Source organism: Xenopus tropicalis, chromosome 2 (assembly GCF_000004195.4).
Source record: "Xenopus tropicalis strain Nigerian chromosome 2, UCB_Xtro_10.0, whole genome shotgun sequence".
Classification (NCBI taxonomy): Eukaryota; Metazoa; Chordata; class Amphibia; order Anura; family Pipidae; genus Xenopus; species Xenopus tropicalis.
This window is the reverse complement of record NC_030678.2, coordinates 35061769-35076559: the sequence shown is the minus strand read 5'-3', so window position 1 is coordinate 35076559 and position 14791 is coordinate 35061769. Positions and strand designations below refer to the sequence as shown.

At 40.1% G+C, this 14791-nt stretch overlaps 1 protein-coding gene across 1 annotated transcript in view; it reads right to left on the bottom strand.

The window, feature by feature from the left end:
- The window catches only part of smg6 (SMG6 nonsense mediated mRNA decay factor), a 146654-nt gene that overhangs the window by 86523 nt on the left and 45340 nt on the right, over positions 1 to 14791 (bottom strand). Inside the window, exons 11-12 of the mRNA XM_012957457.3 lie at positions 4963 to 5100; positions 3038 to 3197 (exon numbers count right to left, since the gene is read on the bottom strand). Coding sequence (XP_012812911.1) covers positions 3038 to 3197; positions 4963 to 5100 — 298 coding nt within the window. The remainder of the gene's footprint in view (positions 1 to 3037; positions 3198 to 4962; positions 5101 to 14791) is intronic.

Genomic DNA, 14791 nt, shown 5'->3' with positions numbered 1-14791 from the left:
CTCCCTTTAAGGATGTGGGTCAGTATAAGTGTGAGCATCAATCCCTTCCCTGTAGTCCTATTTTTTCCAGTATATTAGTGTAGGGTTGATCAGTTACATCAAAATGATTGTCATTCAAAGTAAATTTCGTGTATTCATGTATTTTGAGAACATGTGAATTTTATAACACTTTTCTTCCAAGGGATTTAATATAATTTACATTTATCAAGGCAGCCTTTCCTTAGAGCTATTCCAAGAGATAAAGTTGTCCCTATCGTGACTATTAAAATTTACGTGGTGTATTTGCCTTGACTCTTCCTCAGAACATTTTTGGTGATAAATACAAAGATACCATAAATTATACAGTATAAGAACAACAGTATTATGGCACACAAGGGTAATTACAGACTCAAAAAATAGATGAGGTTTGTGTACCATATTCCCCATGCTTCATATAGGGAGAAAGGTAAGGCAATTCTCTGCATGTTTTCAGTATTTTTTGTATACATGTGTAACGTACCTTATGAAATGCAAATCCACCCACTGATTGTTGCCTTTAGAAAGGTACTGAAGGACAGTTTATTGTGAGAAATATGTGAGAAACCGCAAGTGATTATTTTTCAGATGCTTTTTGTTTGTTTGTTTTTTTTAACAGTTTTTCCAAAATGTAAAGTGATAGTGAACTCATATTGGAATGTTTAGCCATGCCCTTTATTAAATGTTACACTGAAAATGCTATTTTGACCCCTGCTTTCCAATTATTACAATGATTTGGCCACTGTACCAAGAGTTGACAGCAGGTGTGGGAAAGGCAAATGGGATCTGTTTTCTAGAAAGCTTCCAATTACAGGAAGGCCATCTCCCATAGTGTCTATTTTAGGGATGCACCGATCCAGGATAATGTTTGGGGTTCAGCAAAGATTCTGCCTTTTTTTAGCATGATTCAGATTCACCCGAATCCAAGTATCTGGCCAAACCGAATCACATGACTTTTAACCCTTCTGTAACCTAATTTCCATATGCAAATTAGGGTTCAGATTCGGTTCGGCATTTGGTGAATCTTTTAGAATTCGTATTGACATTTGAAAAAAAAAAAAGATTTCCTTTTTTCTTTGCAATAATAAAACAATACCTTGTACTTGATTCCAACTTCGGTAGAATTAATCCTAATTGGAAGCAAAACAATCCTAGTGGGCTTCATTTATGTTTAAATTATTTTTTTTTTAGCAGATTTAAGGTATGAAGATACAAATTACAGAATTACCCCCTTATCTGGAAAACCCCAGGTTCCTAGCATTCTGGATGATAGGTCCTATACCTATTTGAAATCAATATGTTTTATGAAGGTGAATTGCCCCTTAAAGGACAAAAAAGTCATAAATATATATCAATTGTTTTCAGGCCTTTAGCTAAAAATGAATAGGGATGATTAATTAGTGCTGGACAGGACAAGAGGGGAAGAATTTTTCCTTTTATAATCCAGCATTTACCAGTAATTTTAAATAGTCACTTTGAGTAGATGCTGAATATTGATGGAATACAGAACAAAATGTAAGGCCAAAGGAATGCCTAAATATTACATTAAGCTAATAAATCTGAATGCATTTTGGGCAATGTATCCCTGTTAAGCAACTGCCCCATACAACAGCACAAAACAGTGAATAACGAGGAAATCCATCTTTCCCCGAGCAAGACCTTACTAATAATGGATTCTAGTAATTATAAAGCACTAAAACACTGTGCAGAGAAGCAAAATGGGAAAGAATTTTTTTTACAGGCTTTTAAACAAAGCATCCCACACTGCCAAGTAAGTCCGGCAAGATTGCTGTTCTAATGAATGGGGATGTGATACAGGAGGCTTAGTTATGAGGAACCTATGGAACAGCTGCAGAGTTGATCTTATCAAAATGTAAGTGGGGATGTATAGGCTGGCTGTCAGAGAATCCATCAGGAAAGGGACTGCGTTGACTGAACGGTTTGTTTATGTAGTGAAACAGGGAAACAGCCAATATATTTTAGAGCGCAATCACATAGTAAGAGGAAACAAGGAGTAAGTATTTAACATAGAATAACATAACCAATAAAGGTTCAATCACCGACCACGGACTGGTAGAAAAAAAGTGTGTTGTGGAAATCTGAATGGTGAATTAAAAGAAGTGTAGGATATGATACAACAGCCCTTAAAGGGCCCTTAACCCTTGTGCTATCTAACAGATGTTTTAAAAGCTAAATATATATTTATTGCCCCTGTCAAAGTGATCAAAAAAGTGAAAGAAAATCATTTTCAAAAACGTGAAATATAAGATTAACAGAATCTATGGCAGATGGCCATCCTGTACTTTGGAGCTTTTTGGATCATGGGTTTCTGAATAACGGATCCCAAACTTGTATTACTGATATGAATAAAATATATGGAATCACACTATGATAATAATTAGGAAACAAATCTGCAGAAGCAATTACAAAAGTTAGGACAGGACCAACTAGTATGTCAGTGCAAAAGAATCATTTTTACTTTTTGGTTTTAAAGGAGAAAGAAAGGTAAAAACTAAGTAAGCTTTATCAGAAAGGTCTATGTAAATACAGCCATAAGCACTCACAGAAACGCTGCACTGACTTCTCTGTGAAAAGATTTCTTGTGTCTGTAATTCCTGTGCCAGAGACACGCAGCTTTCTGTTCTCTGCTCTTTCCTGCTCCCCCCTGCCTCAAGAATGCTAAGAATTCACTCCACCCCCCCTTAGGAATGTGGATCTGAGCCAATCAGCAGGAAGCTGACTCAGTCTTACTAACTGAGCATGTTCACTTGGTCTGCATGTCTGTGCAAGAGTGAGGCATTATGGGAACTTTCTTTACACAGCTCAGCGTTTTTTCTTCCTGTTTGGCTTCAGATCTTCTGAGCAGGTGAAATATGGGGAGACTTAAGGGCACTACTGAGACAACTGAAGGTATGCCTGCAACTTGAGATTAACTCTTTACTAGCCTTCCCTTCTCCATTAAGAATGGCTTAACTTGCACTGTAAATGAAAGAACTAGATTGGAAAGTATTAAGACACCTACTCTTTGAGATCAGCGAGTGAGTTGGGTGGAGGGTTCCATGTGTCCGGATGGCCCAGCATCCAGTCTGACCACACTTTTACACTGGGAAGTAGCTCTTTTAAATCAGGAATGAAGGAGGACACTTTAATATCATCATCTTCTTCCTCCTCCATAGATTGTCCTGAAGGATAATAGATATGAAAAGCACATAAAAAACAGTGGTTAAACTTGAGCAGCCCAAGTAAGCAAGTCATTATCCAGAATGCTTGGGACTTGGTGTTTTCCAGAGAATGGATCTTTCTATAATTTGGATCACCACACATTAAGTCTACTTTTGAACATTTGAACATAAAAATAAAATGGTTTTGATAAAATAAAAGGTACAGGCATGGGACTTGTTATCTAGAATGCTCAGGACCTGGGGTTTTCCAGATAAGGGGTCTTTCAATAATTTGCATGTCTATACATGTAAGGGCAGATTTATAAAAATGTGTGATTAGAGTTTAACACATAAAAACTCGCCCATTTCTATGGAATTTTTAGAAGTGTATTTATCAATGGGTGAAAGTTAGAGTTCACACTTCTAAAATTCCCAAAGGAATGAATATTAAGTGAGTCACATTTTAATAAACATGCCCCTAAGTCTACTAAAAAATCTTTTAAACATTAAATAAACCCAATACGATTGTCTTGCCTCCAATTAGGATTCTTAGTTGGGATCAAGTACAAGGTACTTTTTTATTATTACAGAGAAAAGGGAAATATTTGATTATAATGAAGTCTATCTTTGATTTTAATGGAGTCTATGGAAGATGACCTTCTTGTAATTCATAGCTTTCTAGATAACTGGTTTCTGGATAACAGATCCCATACATGTGTTTCCTGTGGGTACTCCGGTAACCTGCGGCACACCTGATGTTTCTGTACCGGTATATTTCCGCTAAGCGGAGAAATACCCAGTACCTTTCTATGATGCCTGTCTTTCACCTTAAAGGATAAAGAAAGGCAAAGTCACTTGGGGATGCCAAAATGTACGGTACCCCCCAAGTGACTTGAATCGCATACCTTTTACCCCGGGCTGGTGCCCCAGTACGGAGAGAACAGCACCAGCCCGGGGTAGCTGCAGCGCTTCCTTCTTCCTGCTTTGCGAGCGCGCATGAGCAGTAGAGTGAATAGTGGAACTTTAACATAGAAGTCGGCTTTTCACTCTACTGCGCATCGCCTATTGTGTTAGTCTTAGCGAAACCTGGCCGGAAGGAGGAAGCGCATCGCTCCAGGTACCACGGGCTGGTGCTGTTTTTTCCTAACAGGGGCACCAGCCCGGGGTACGAGGTAAGCGATTAAAGTCACTTGGGGGGGCTTAACATTTTAGCATCCCCAAGTGACTTAGCCTTTCCTTCTCCTTTAATAGAAATCATCTGTCACCGAACAGTTTTTGGTAAACAGATTGTCACTGGCAGCAAAGTGAGCATTTCTCTGCCAAATGAAATACACTGGCAGAGAAATGTTGCCATTACCGTATCAAGTTAAACAGTGATATTAAAATAAGATGAGTAAAGGGAATAAATGGGCAATTTTTTTTTGCAACAAGAGCTTTCCAGAGAAAAGTTCTGTGCTCTATGGGCAATGTGTTGTAAGCAAAGGTAAGTGCTTTCTCAGCTCTCTTTATTAGAAATGTCCTTATGGTGTCAGTCTCCACCTTGCAGCAATCAAATTGTAGAACTATTTCGGGCCTAGGGCAGAAACAAGCAGTGTGTACCTTCCCTGCATGAATTGAATTAAATTTGCAGTTAAAACACTGTTAACCTTGTTGTTTCAGGATCCTTACCCAATGATTCTACATATGGTCAGTGCTGCACATAAAGCCAAATGAGAGATACAAACATGATTGTTCACTGGGCAGCGACTACTTTAGGGGCATGGGATGTCTGCAGTGTAACCCTTACCTTTTCCTCTAGGACAGTGGGCTTTTTTTTGGACATTTAGTAGCTGAATGCATCTGCACACCAGCAGGGAAAACATAGAAAGACCCAGAGAGGTGGCTTGTTCTTGTACCACAGAGCACGAGCCCTCAGCTTGGCCAGCTGCAGGGAGAAGATGGCAACTACATTAGTGTACAATTAACACAAATAGGCTAGTTTAGTAGCGTACATGGTCATACAAGACAGTTACGGGGATATAAATGACAAACTAAGCAAAACCTCATTTTTACAAAAATGACAGGGGTAATTGTATTGCTAAGGGCACTTTAGGTTCAGAATTGCAGTAATTTGTCAAAGAAATAAACATTCACACACTATGGCTTATACATATATACTTTACTAAACAAAATGGCTATAACACCAGAAAACATTACATTATTTCATAGCCCTACACAGTAATGACGAAAGGGATGAGATATACGAGTTTTACATGGCCCTTTCCCAGAGGCCCTAGAAACTACTTTAAAGGCAACTTAAGAGTTGGTTGTGTACAGTATAAAGGGCCATACGGTTTCTTTGCATAATAAAAAGGAAAGATCATTCTAAGCAACTTTAAACAAATATACACTAGTTAAATAAAAATGGTTTTAAAGTTATTTGCAAAACAAAAGGTTAAAAGCTGTCATCTATATTCCCTTTAAGTCAGATACTGCTTTCACTAGCAAAGAGGCAAGGAAGTGGCCAAAAATGGTTTAGGCACTGTCCTTTTAGGAAAAAACAGTAACCCAGTGCCATGCCATGTTTTATTCACAGCTGTCCCCGACAGACTGAATCACACAGGTGCAGTACAGGAACATTTTGGGATTGTACTTAACTGCACATATCTAAGTCTGTGCTAGGGACACTTTGGAAAGGTAAGCAAGATGGAAGCACTATGGTACTCGTTTCCCCTGAAAATGCTTAGGAGGAGGGGGAAAACCTATTTACTGGATTCACTGGGGGTGTCTAATATACAGAACTATATTAGTTTAAAATTAATTTCTGCTTAGAAAGAAGAAATTTAGTGCCAAGGATCTGCTAAAGCCAGCAATACACAGCTGGGCCAATGCAACTGGTTGCCAAATGAGTATCTGCCTAAACTGGCCATTATAATGATAAGCCAGATCAGGAAGATCCACATATTCAGCCCAATGACTGGATCTGGATCACATGGTGGGACTGTATCCACAGTCCAACATGGTGCTTTTCCAACAGTAAATGTCCAAAGGGAAATTTTAATATCTTATATAAAAATGCCATCTCTCTCAACTTTACCATTTAAGTATGCCTTCCAGCTTACCTGCACAGTTTAAGGGCAGTATGGTGTTTGGTGTATTAATAAAGAAACTATCTTTTGCTGGTCAGATGTCTTATTGGTTGCAATTGGTTAGAAGATGTGGGCAGACTTTAGACATTTTATTATATGTCCCCCAAAATACTACAATGTCTGCATTTGTTTATTTACAAGTACTCAAACTGTTATTTAGAACCCAGAACTGCTTATATTATAAGGACAAATGCTTTATCCTGATACTTTGCCCTGTTATCCAATCATGTCCTGTCTCACAACAAGCTGCTTCTAGCTCCATACTGTATGGCTAACTGTAACCCACAGTGCATTGAGCGAATAGCCTGCGAAAGGAAATGGATTATGGTAAGCCAGATACTGAAATCAGACGTTTTCCTGTTTACAGGCAATAGACGATGATGAAGTCAGTCCTTCTGCATGTATAATCCATGTTATTTAAGTATGCTCTATATGAGATGTATTCCTATACATTGTGCAATAAAAGGAAAGGAGAATATGGCCATTGACACTTTAATACATGTTTGCAGGCAGTTCACATCACTGTGAAGTTATATTTTACTTGCTGTAAATCTACCTGGACCTGGGAAGGTCATAAATTATCAACTCTTCTCACCGATCTAAGACACATTCTCTTGTTTCTCAGCGAACATTATAGTCATGGAAAACATAAACCAACTGTCGTCAAAGTTGTCTAAAAGCAGGAAGCGGGCGGTGAGGAGAAAGCTGCCATGTGGCCGGATGCTATGTATTTCTAATTAGTGCTATACATCTTTCAGCAGAGAGGGCCCTTTCTCTGGGAAACAGAACACACGGCCCTTGTTATTGTAACTGTCAGAGAGCGCTTGCACAGATAATCTCCAGGAAAAGGGATAAACACGTCCCCTTGCCAGTGAGTCTGCAAAAGGTACCGGCAGAACGGCTCTCAGCCATAATACAGCAAAGGAAATGGCAAATCAGACAATGGAAGGAAAAGGGAGAGAGGCACTGACTGGTTTAGCGCTCCAGCATGCAGTAGACTAGGGGACTATAAATTAGTGTGTGTATGGTTAGTTGGCAGGCTACTATCACCTGCAGTGTATCAGGTGGAATGAGGAACTAGGTGCACTATGGGAACAGCAAAATCCCCACAGAGCACAGGCATAGTACAGGAAGGCAAGAGTAGGGCATGCAAAGATGTACCTGAAAGTCAAGCACTGAGAGAAGAAAATTATAGTCACTTTTTTTTTTGCAGTCATTGTTCTACCTGGCTGAAAAAAGCTAATCACTGATTGGCTGCTATGAGTTGCTGCCCAGGTGTGTACCCAAGCGCTCCACTCGGGTGTCTGCCTGCTTGTACCAGAAATATAAACCCCACCTGCTCTCCATCCTGTAAATCAAGTTTCCTTTATACAAGACTGGAGATATACGAGGCACTGTCACCTTATAAATCTGGTTACCCACTAAAGACATGCCATTGTACTAATTAAGCAACCGTTGATTATAGGCAAATTGAAGCAAGACATTCTTTTGTTTATAACAAATACATTACACAGTGTTCCCTTGTGTAATATACCACCCCCAATAATAATAATAGCAGGCATCCAGCATTTAAAAAGATATTTACCCTGTAAATTAACTTGTAGTATTAAACAGCTTGAGGTTCTGTCTATTTTTGTAATTTTTGAAATATTTAGGTTTGTTTAGCAGCTCTTTAGTTTGGAATTTCAGCAGCTGACTGGCTGTTAGGATCCAATTAACCCTAGCAATGAGGTGGTGGTAAAAATGAAAGACTTTCTGAATAGAAAGTTGGGGAGTAAAAATGCAATTGTAGCCTAACAAAGCAATATATTTAAGCTGCTGGGGTCAGAGCCTTTTAAATTAAAGATGAGGCAGAAAATTTCAAAAAGTTTAAAAAATAAAAAATTGCTAAGAATACAGTATGTTATGGGATATTCTATAAGGTACTACAAGTTAACTTAAGGTGAACTACCCATTTAACTGTTAAACCCAGGGAGTTTTCTAATAATAGGGAGTTGCCAGGGCCTGTCCATGCTTGGGAGAGTTTTGCCCCCCAATTTTTTTTCCATTGGGGCCCTAGTTTACTTAGTTGTAGCGCCCACGACCCAGTGGCCACATCAGAGGGGGTGCGCTTCTTGTTAACCCTTATTTGGATTTGCAAATTAGGTTCAGATTCAGCTCAGTATTTGGTTGAATCTCTCCCAAAGGAATCAGGGTTTGGCCATATCCCAAGAGAGTGGATTCGGCGAATCCCTAATGGATATTGGAAACACTATATCCCAAAGAGTTAAATAAAAACAACACTAACAATAACAGGTGCCCCTTTTAGGAGAAAACTGCACCAGCCCGGGGTACCTGTAGCGAGCGTTTCCTCTTCCGTCTGTCGTCAAAATCCCCGGGCCAGTGCATGCGCAGTAGAGTGAAAAGCAGACTTTTTTGTTAAAGTTTGGCTTTTCACTCTACTGCGCATGAGCAAGCGTGCAAAGGAAGACGAGACCACGCTCGCAGCTACCCCGGGCTGGTGCGATTTTCTCCTAACAGGGGCACCAGCCGGGGTAAAAGGTAAGCGATTAAAGCCATTCCTTCTCCTTTAAGTCATATTAGACATACCTTTAAATCCATATGCCACCTCCTCCTTCGCTGTGGGCAGCACAGCGATCCCCAAGCACATATTTACACATCTTAAGGATCCCCTAACAACTATTTTCAAATGCTATACAAATTCCCAGAATAAATCCCAACTAGATTCACCTCCCACAGGCAGCATAGGGCAGGCAGAGTATGGCACACACAGGCAGGGTAGGGCAGGCAGAGTATGGCACACAGGCAGCATAGGGCAGGCAGAGTATGGCACACACAGGCAGGTTAGGGCAGGCAGAGAAGAAGACAGGGAAACCTATCATGACTACACAAGTAACTGATCATGACCACTCCAAAACCTTTGTGATTGGTAAACACACACAGGGTTTCCTTTACGATTGCCTAAACAAGAAAAAGCTTGGGCAATCATAAAAAGGCACCTAAGTGTGTGTGTGGGCTGTATCTTTTATTCTAATAGGGGGCCCACTTGGGGAAGAGCCCTGCTAACTAAGCAGAATGGGGCCCCATGCTTACTGATGGTGGTCCTGTGCAAAACTCCAAAAACACAAAAGTAAGAAGGAGAAGCAGGGTGCAAAAAGATAAAGTTTAATAAGAACATGCATCCTAAAAGTTAAAATAGATCCATTCTTCTACCTAATCCAGTACCAACCACTCACATCATGATTTTTGTCCTGCTTAGTTTTACTTTTCCCTAAATTTTCTTCTAGCAAAATGAGTTAAAACAAATAGGAAATGTAATAAATGTAAGAGACTGGATCCAACTGGGGAAATAGAGTAAAATTGCTAAATGGCTGCCTTTCAAGTGCACAGAAGTAGAGAGATTAGCCTGCTATGCCAATGTCCATGAATGTGAATAAAAAAAGAATGCTGGAATGCCCAGTAGTCTTCTAACAGTATCCTATCTGCTACCCTCCATCTGTTGTTGATGCTGAATGTACAGACTGTCAGGGGATGTTGAATTGTAGTGCAAGCTAATTAAACGGTAGTGCGTTGGACACTACAGTTTGACAGAGGACTGTGGCTATTACTGGGGATAGTGCAGAAGATCACACTTTACCTTTCTGTTTAGGGCAGCTAAATATCCTGGCACATTATTAACAAAATATTAACTCCAATTTGACACAGACAAATGTGGTAAATTAGGAGACGAGCCACAGGAGAGAGAGAAGTAATCCAGCAGTTCTGGAAAAATATAAAGTGATAAGACAAAGGTTATGAAGAGGACAGGCTTGCAAGATCCACAGGGATCGGTATACAGAGTGCAAAAAGTACAGAAGGAAGTCAATACAAGCCTAACGCTGTGCAAAAGATAGCAGTGCAAGCAAGATTAGTAAGTCTTCATGTATTTACATATAGTATTTATCTGGGACACTAATAATGAGTATTCCTTCTGAGAAAGCATTGGCACTGACCGTGGCCAGCACCCGGTGTGGGAAAGGGCAGACGCGGCTCACCTAACGGCACCTGTAATCTATTAGCTGTTCTTTATCTCTCAGACACACTCATGTATGAATCAGTCCATATCCAGACAGAGGCCTGGCAGCAAACCCCACCAGAATCCAAAGGAAGTGGGCAGCCCAGCACCCGTCTGTCTGACACACATAAAAGCAGACAGTTCGTTTATACCAACAGCTGCATGATAAAGGTGGAGCCGGCAAACAACTCCTGCACCAAAAACCACAGCACGCACATGTAGGACTGCGGGAGGGAGACATAACGCAGCCTATACACCCCTTGGCATGGCGCAGAAACTAACCACAAACTAATGCCAGTCTCATACCAGGCGGCTAAAAGAGCCAGTCTGAGAAAACAATGCAAAGCCTCTGGACAAACCCCCAGCAGCATAATTCAAATATGGCTTGAGATATTCTCTCCTACGTTGGCTCATTCCTCTGGGCACTGAGTGGTTAAGTATTACATGGTTTGCGGCATATGGTAGCAACACGCAGAATTCAAATGAAGTCTGTACTTGGCACCCCTGCCTGATAGCAGGCTCTTGCTCGCTCCCTGTGGAAGTCATTATAAGTTCAGCACTTCATTTGTTTGCTGGGAACGTATAAGCAGCTCTATGGCTGCCCTGACGTCAGCAGGAAGCAGCTGCAGTTCTAAGGAATCCCTCATGACATCATAAAGCTGCAACCTGTCTAGAGCGCATGAGAAGAATAAAAGTTAATGAGCTACTCCTGCAGCCAGCACCGAACCTGCCCCAGAGGAACTGAGTGCAACTGCAGATTGTGCTGTAGGCACCGGGTCACTCACAGCAGACCACCTAACACTAGTCACCATGGCCAGAAACACAGCAGCCTCTTACGGTGAAGTGACTGGAGGCAATCAAAGCAACATGCCTGAGTGTCTGGCATGATCTGAAAAGAAAGGAATATGCTGGAATGGCACCACGAAAAGCGTTTATAAACAAAGGGTACAGAAACCAGACGCGCACGTGGGGAAAGAGCGCCAATAAAAAGGGGGAAGTCTAGAATGAGAAACAGCCACAATGAGACTAATTAAGGAGTAGATGAATGAAGTGTACATTTGGAGTTACATGTCCAAAAGCATTGGCGCTGATAGCCCTTGTTGGTTAGGGCTTAAACAACACGTACATGAACACGAAGCATCTTTACCTCGACATCCGCCGCTAAGCCAAAGCTTGGAACAAACACGAATAAAGTGTAAGAGCAGGGATGTCCAACCTTTATTACCCATGAGCCACATTCAAATGTAAAAAGATCTGGGGAGAAACACAAGCATGAAAAATGTACCTGGGGCAAATGCTGTGATTGGCTATTTGGTAGCCCCTATGTGGGCTGGCAGCCTTCAGGAGGCTCTGTTTGGCAGTACACATGATTTTTATGCAACTAAAACGTGCCTCCAAGTCAGGAATTCAAAATTAAGCATCTGCTTTGAGGCCACTGGGAGCAACATCCATGGGGTTGGGGAGCAACATGTTGGGGACCTCTCCTGTATTCTTCAACCGTGTCATTTGCGCCGACTGATATACTGCTTTCAAATGTCCTCAAATCTGACTGTATTTAAGAGATACCCCCAATAATCAGGTTCAGATGAAGAAACAAGCATTCTTTGTGGCTTTCAGCAATTTGACAAGTGACATCTTGATAAGAATACTTGAGTTTTCAAGAAACAAAAACAAAAAAAGAAAAAAATCCAGGTCTAAAAGTTAGAATACAGGTACAGCAAGCAGGCAGGCAGGCACATTATATGGACACTGTTATTAAAGCAAGCTTTGTATTATCCCAAAATCTTTTGCATGCACCAGAATGGGGGACCTGATGCAGATGCTGATGCACAGACTACACAATCAGATGGCAAGAAGGGAGGGGGAAAGCGAGTTCTGGATTTTTAAATGCCTTTATAAAGGGTATGGTAATAATAATTTGGGTTTCATGTTTAATTTGAGTAGGACTTTTGTTATACATCTTTTTATGCCTGCGTGACAGGTCCCCTTTAAATATAAACCCAATAGGATTGTCTTGCGTCCAATGAAAGTGGCCATGCACTATAAGATACGCTTGCTTGGCGAGTGTGTGTAAAAAGCACTGAATGACACTAATAACAAAATAAAATATTTGTATTATTACTATGTATCTGCTCTATGCCCAGTAAGATTTACTGAAGCTTAAAGGAACAGTAACACCAAAAAATGAAAGTGTATAAAAATAATTAATATATTATGTACTATTGCTCTGCACTAGTAAAAGTTGTGTGTTTTCTTCATAAACACTACTGCAGTTTATATAAATACCCTGCTGTGTAGCCATGGGGGCAGCCATTTAAATTGAAAAAAGAAGAAAAGGCACAGGTTACTAAGCAGATAACAGATAAGTAGCAGATTCCCATTGTATTCTACACAGTTTATCTGGTATCTTCTTTTGTAACCTGTGCCTTTTCTCCTTTTTTCAGTTTGAATGGCTGCCCCCATGGCTACACAGCAGCTATTTCTATTAACTATAGTAGTCTTTCTGAAGCAAACACGCAACTTTTACCAGAGCAGGGCAACAGTACATTATATTTTAATTACTTTAAAACATTTTTATTTTTTAGTGTTACTGTTCCTTTAAATAGGCACAGGCAGTGTTTCAGATATTTGTTAGGGAAGGGGTGGGTTGGGATGTGTTGGCCTAGATATACATACACATAAATTTCTACTTACACTGACTGAAACACACCATATTTCAGATATAATTGCTCTTGCGTGAGCAAGAGGGGCCTTTTGCTCCAGGAAACAAATAAGGGAAACATCCCCTTCTAGATTTAGAAATCTGCAGGCTGTAGGAAATATAATGTGGCACAATAGCATTGTCCCAGTGTGTGTGGTACTCTGTCACTATATTTACTTTACTTTATTTTGACCAGCAACTGGACAGTTAACTACATTTTTAGGGTTGTGCTCTTCTCTGCACCTATATATTTTATATATTCTAGAAAGCACTCACGGCTTTGTTCAAAAGTATCAAAAAGATTTTATTGCTCCACACTCACATCTATATCTATATATCTATATATACATACACACACACACACACCACTCTGTTGGCATTAGAGAGATTATTATATAATCCCCTTACATACTTAAACATAGTTATAAAATTCCCCCTTAAACCGAGACTTTCCATACCCCTTTCCAGCTTAGTTGCCTTTGGTCCACTGGATGCTCTCAAATTCAATACTATTGCATTTGAGCACTGGAGACCACAACTGCAGGACATAATCTAGATGTGGCCTTACTAGCGCTCTGTAAAGTGGAAGAATACCCCCTCTTCCTCCTGTGAATCCCTTTAAAGGAGAAGGAAAGGTAAAAGCTAAGTAAGCCGAGTCCTCTATCAAAAGAAACACAGAATTTCTTGTCTTCTTTTGTGTAAACATGAACTTTGGTATCTGACTTCCTTTCCCTGGGATGGAGCCTGCACAGCCCTCTCCTCTCTCCCTTCTCTTGCTTACCCACCCATAAGAATTCATACAAATTCAGTCCTCCCTTTCTTTTGAATGTGTGATCTATGCTACCAACAGATAGAGCTGCAGCAGGAAGCTATAGAGACTAAGCTAAAATGACAGCTGCTATCTTAAATGGAGGTATCTTCTAGGGCTCTTTACTCAAGTATGGTAAAGCATTCTGCAGAATAAATATAGCGTTCTAGGTGGCACTAAAGTAGCAAATTTATTGGCAGTAAAATGCCAAAATGACTTTCCTTCTCCTTTAAAGCAAATCTAGGCACCTAAGAAAATGCATTGTTACCGCCAATTTAAGTTGAAAACCCTTACCCTGTATTCAAATAGGGGAAAAAAGCATGTTGCTAAAGTTGTCCATCCGTTTAATAAAGAATAGAAAAAGAATAGAAATAAAAAGAGTCACATCTATATAAAAAAAAAATATTTGGCATTTAAATCCCCAGAAGATTTTACCTTGGTCGTACGAAAGCCTTTTTATGTAAAGGCATAGAGAAGCATGGCTCTCTGCGCAGAAATACATACAACCATATTTACCGAACATTTATAGGGAAATAAAATCAAAGCAATCCTTACTAATAATTAGATTATACTTTGCCTTTAACTAGAGTTTACTTTTAAAGGCTGCTCTGCACATGTTCATAGTAGAGATGAATCAAAAGACACCAGTCAGAGGAATTAGGCTTTCCTGCCAATTCCAATTACAAAGCTTTTATATCTAGTGCTCATTAAATAAATCTTTTTTCCAGTGCCAGGTTATTTAAGAAGGGCACAGTCAGGCTGGCACTACGCAAGATGTAAATTACCCTGGTAAAAGCCTGCCTCTACCCATTTGAAGTCCCAGATGCTTTGGATACTTTCAGAATTGGCCCTCTACAATATGGTCAAATGTCATCAATCTATGGGGGTTATGTAATAAAAGGTACTAAGTTTTCCTAGGAGCAG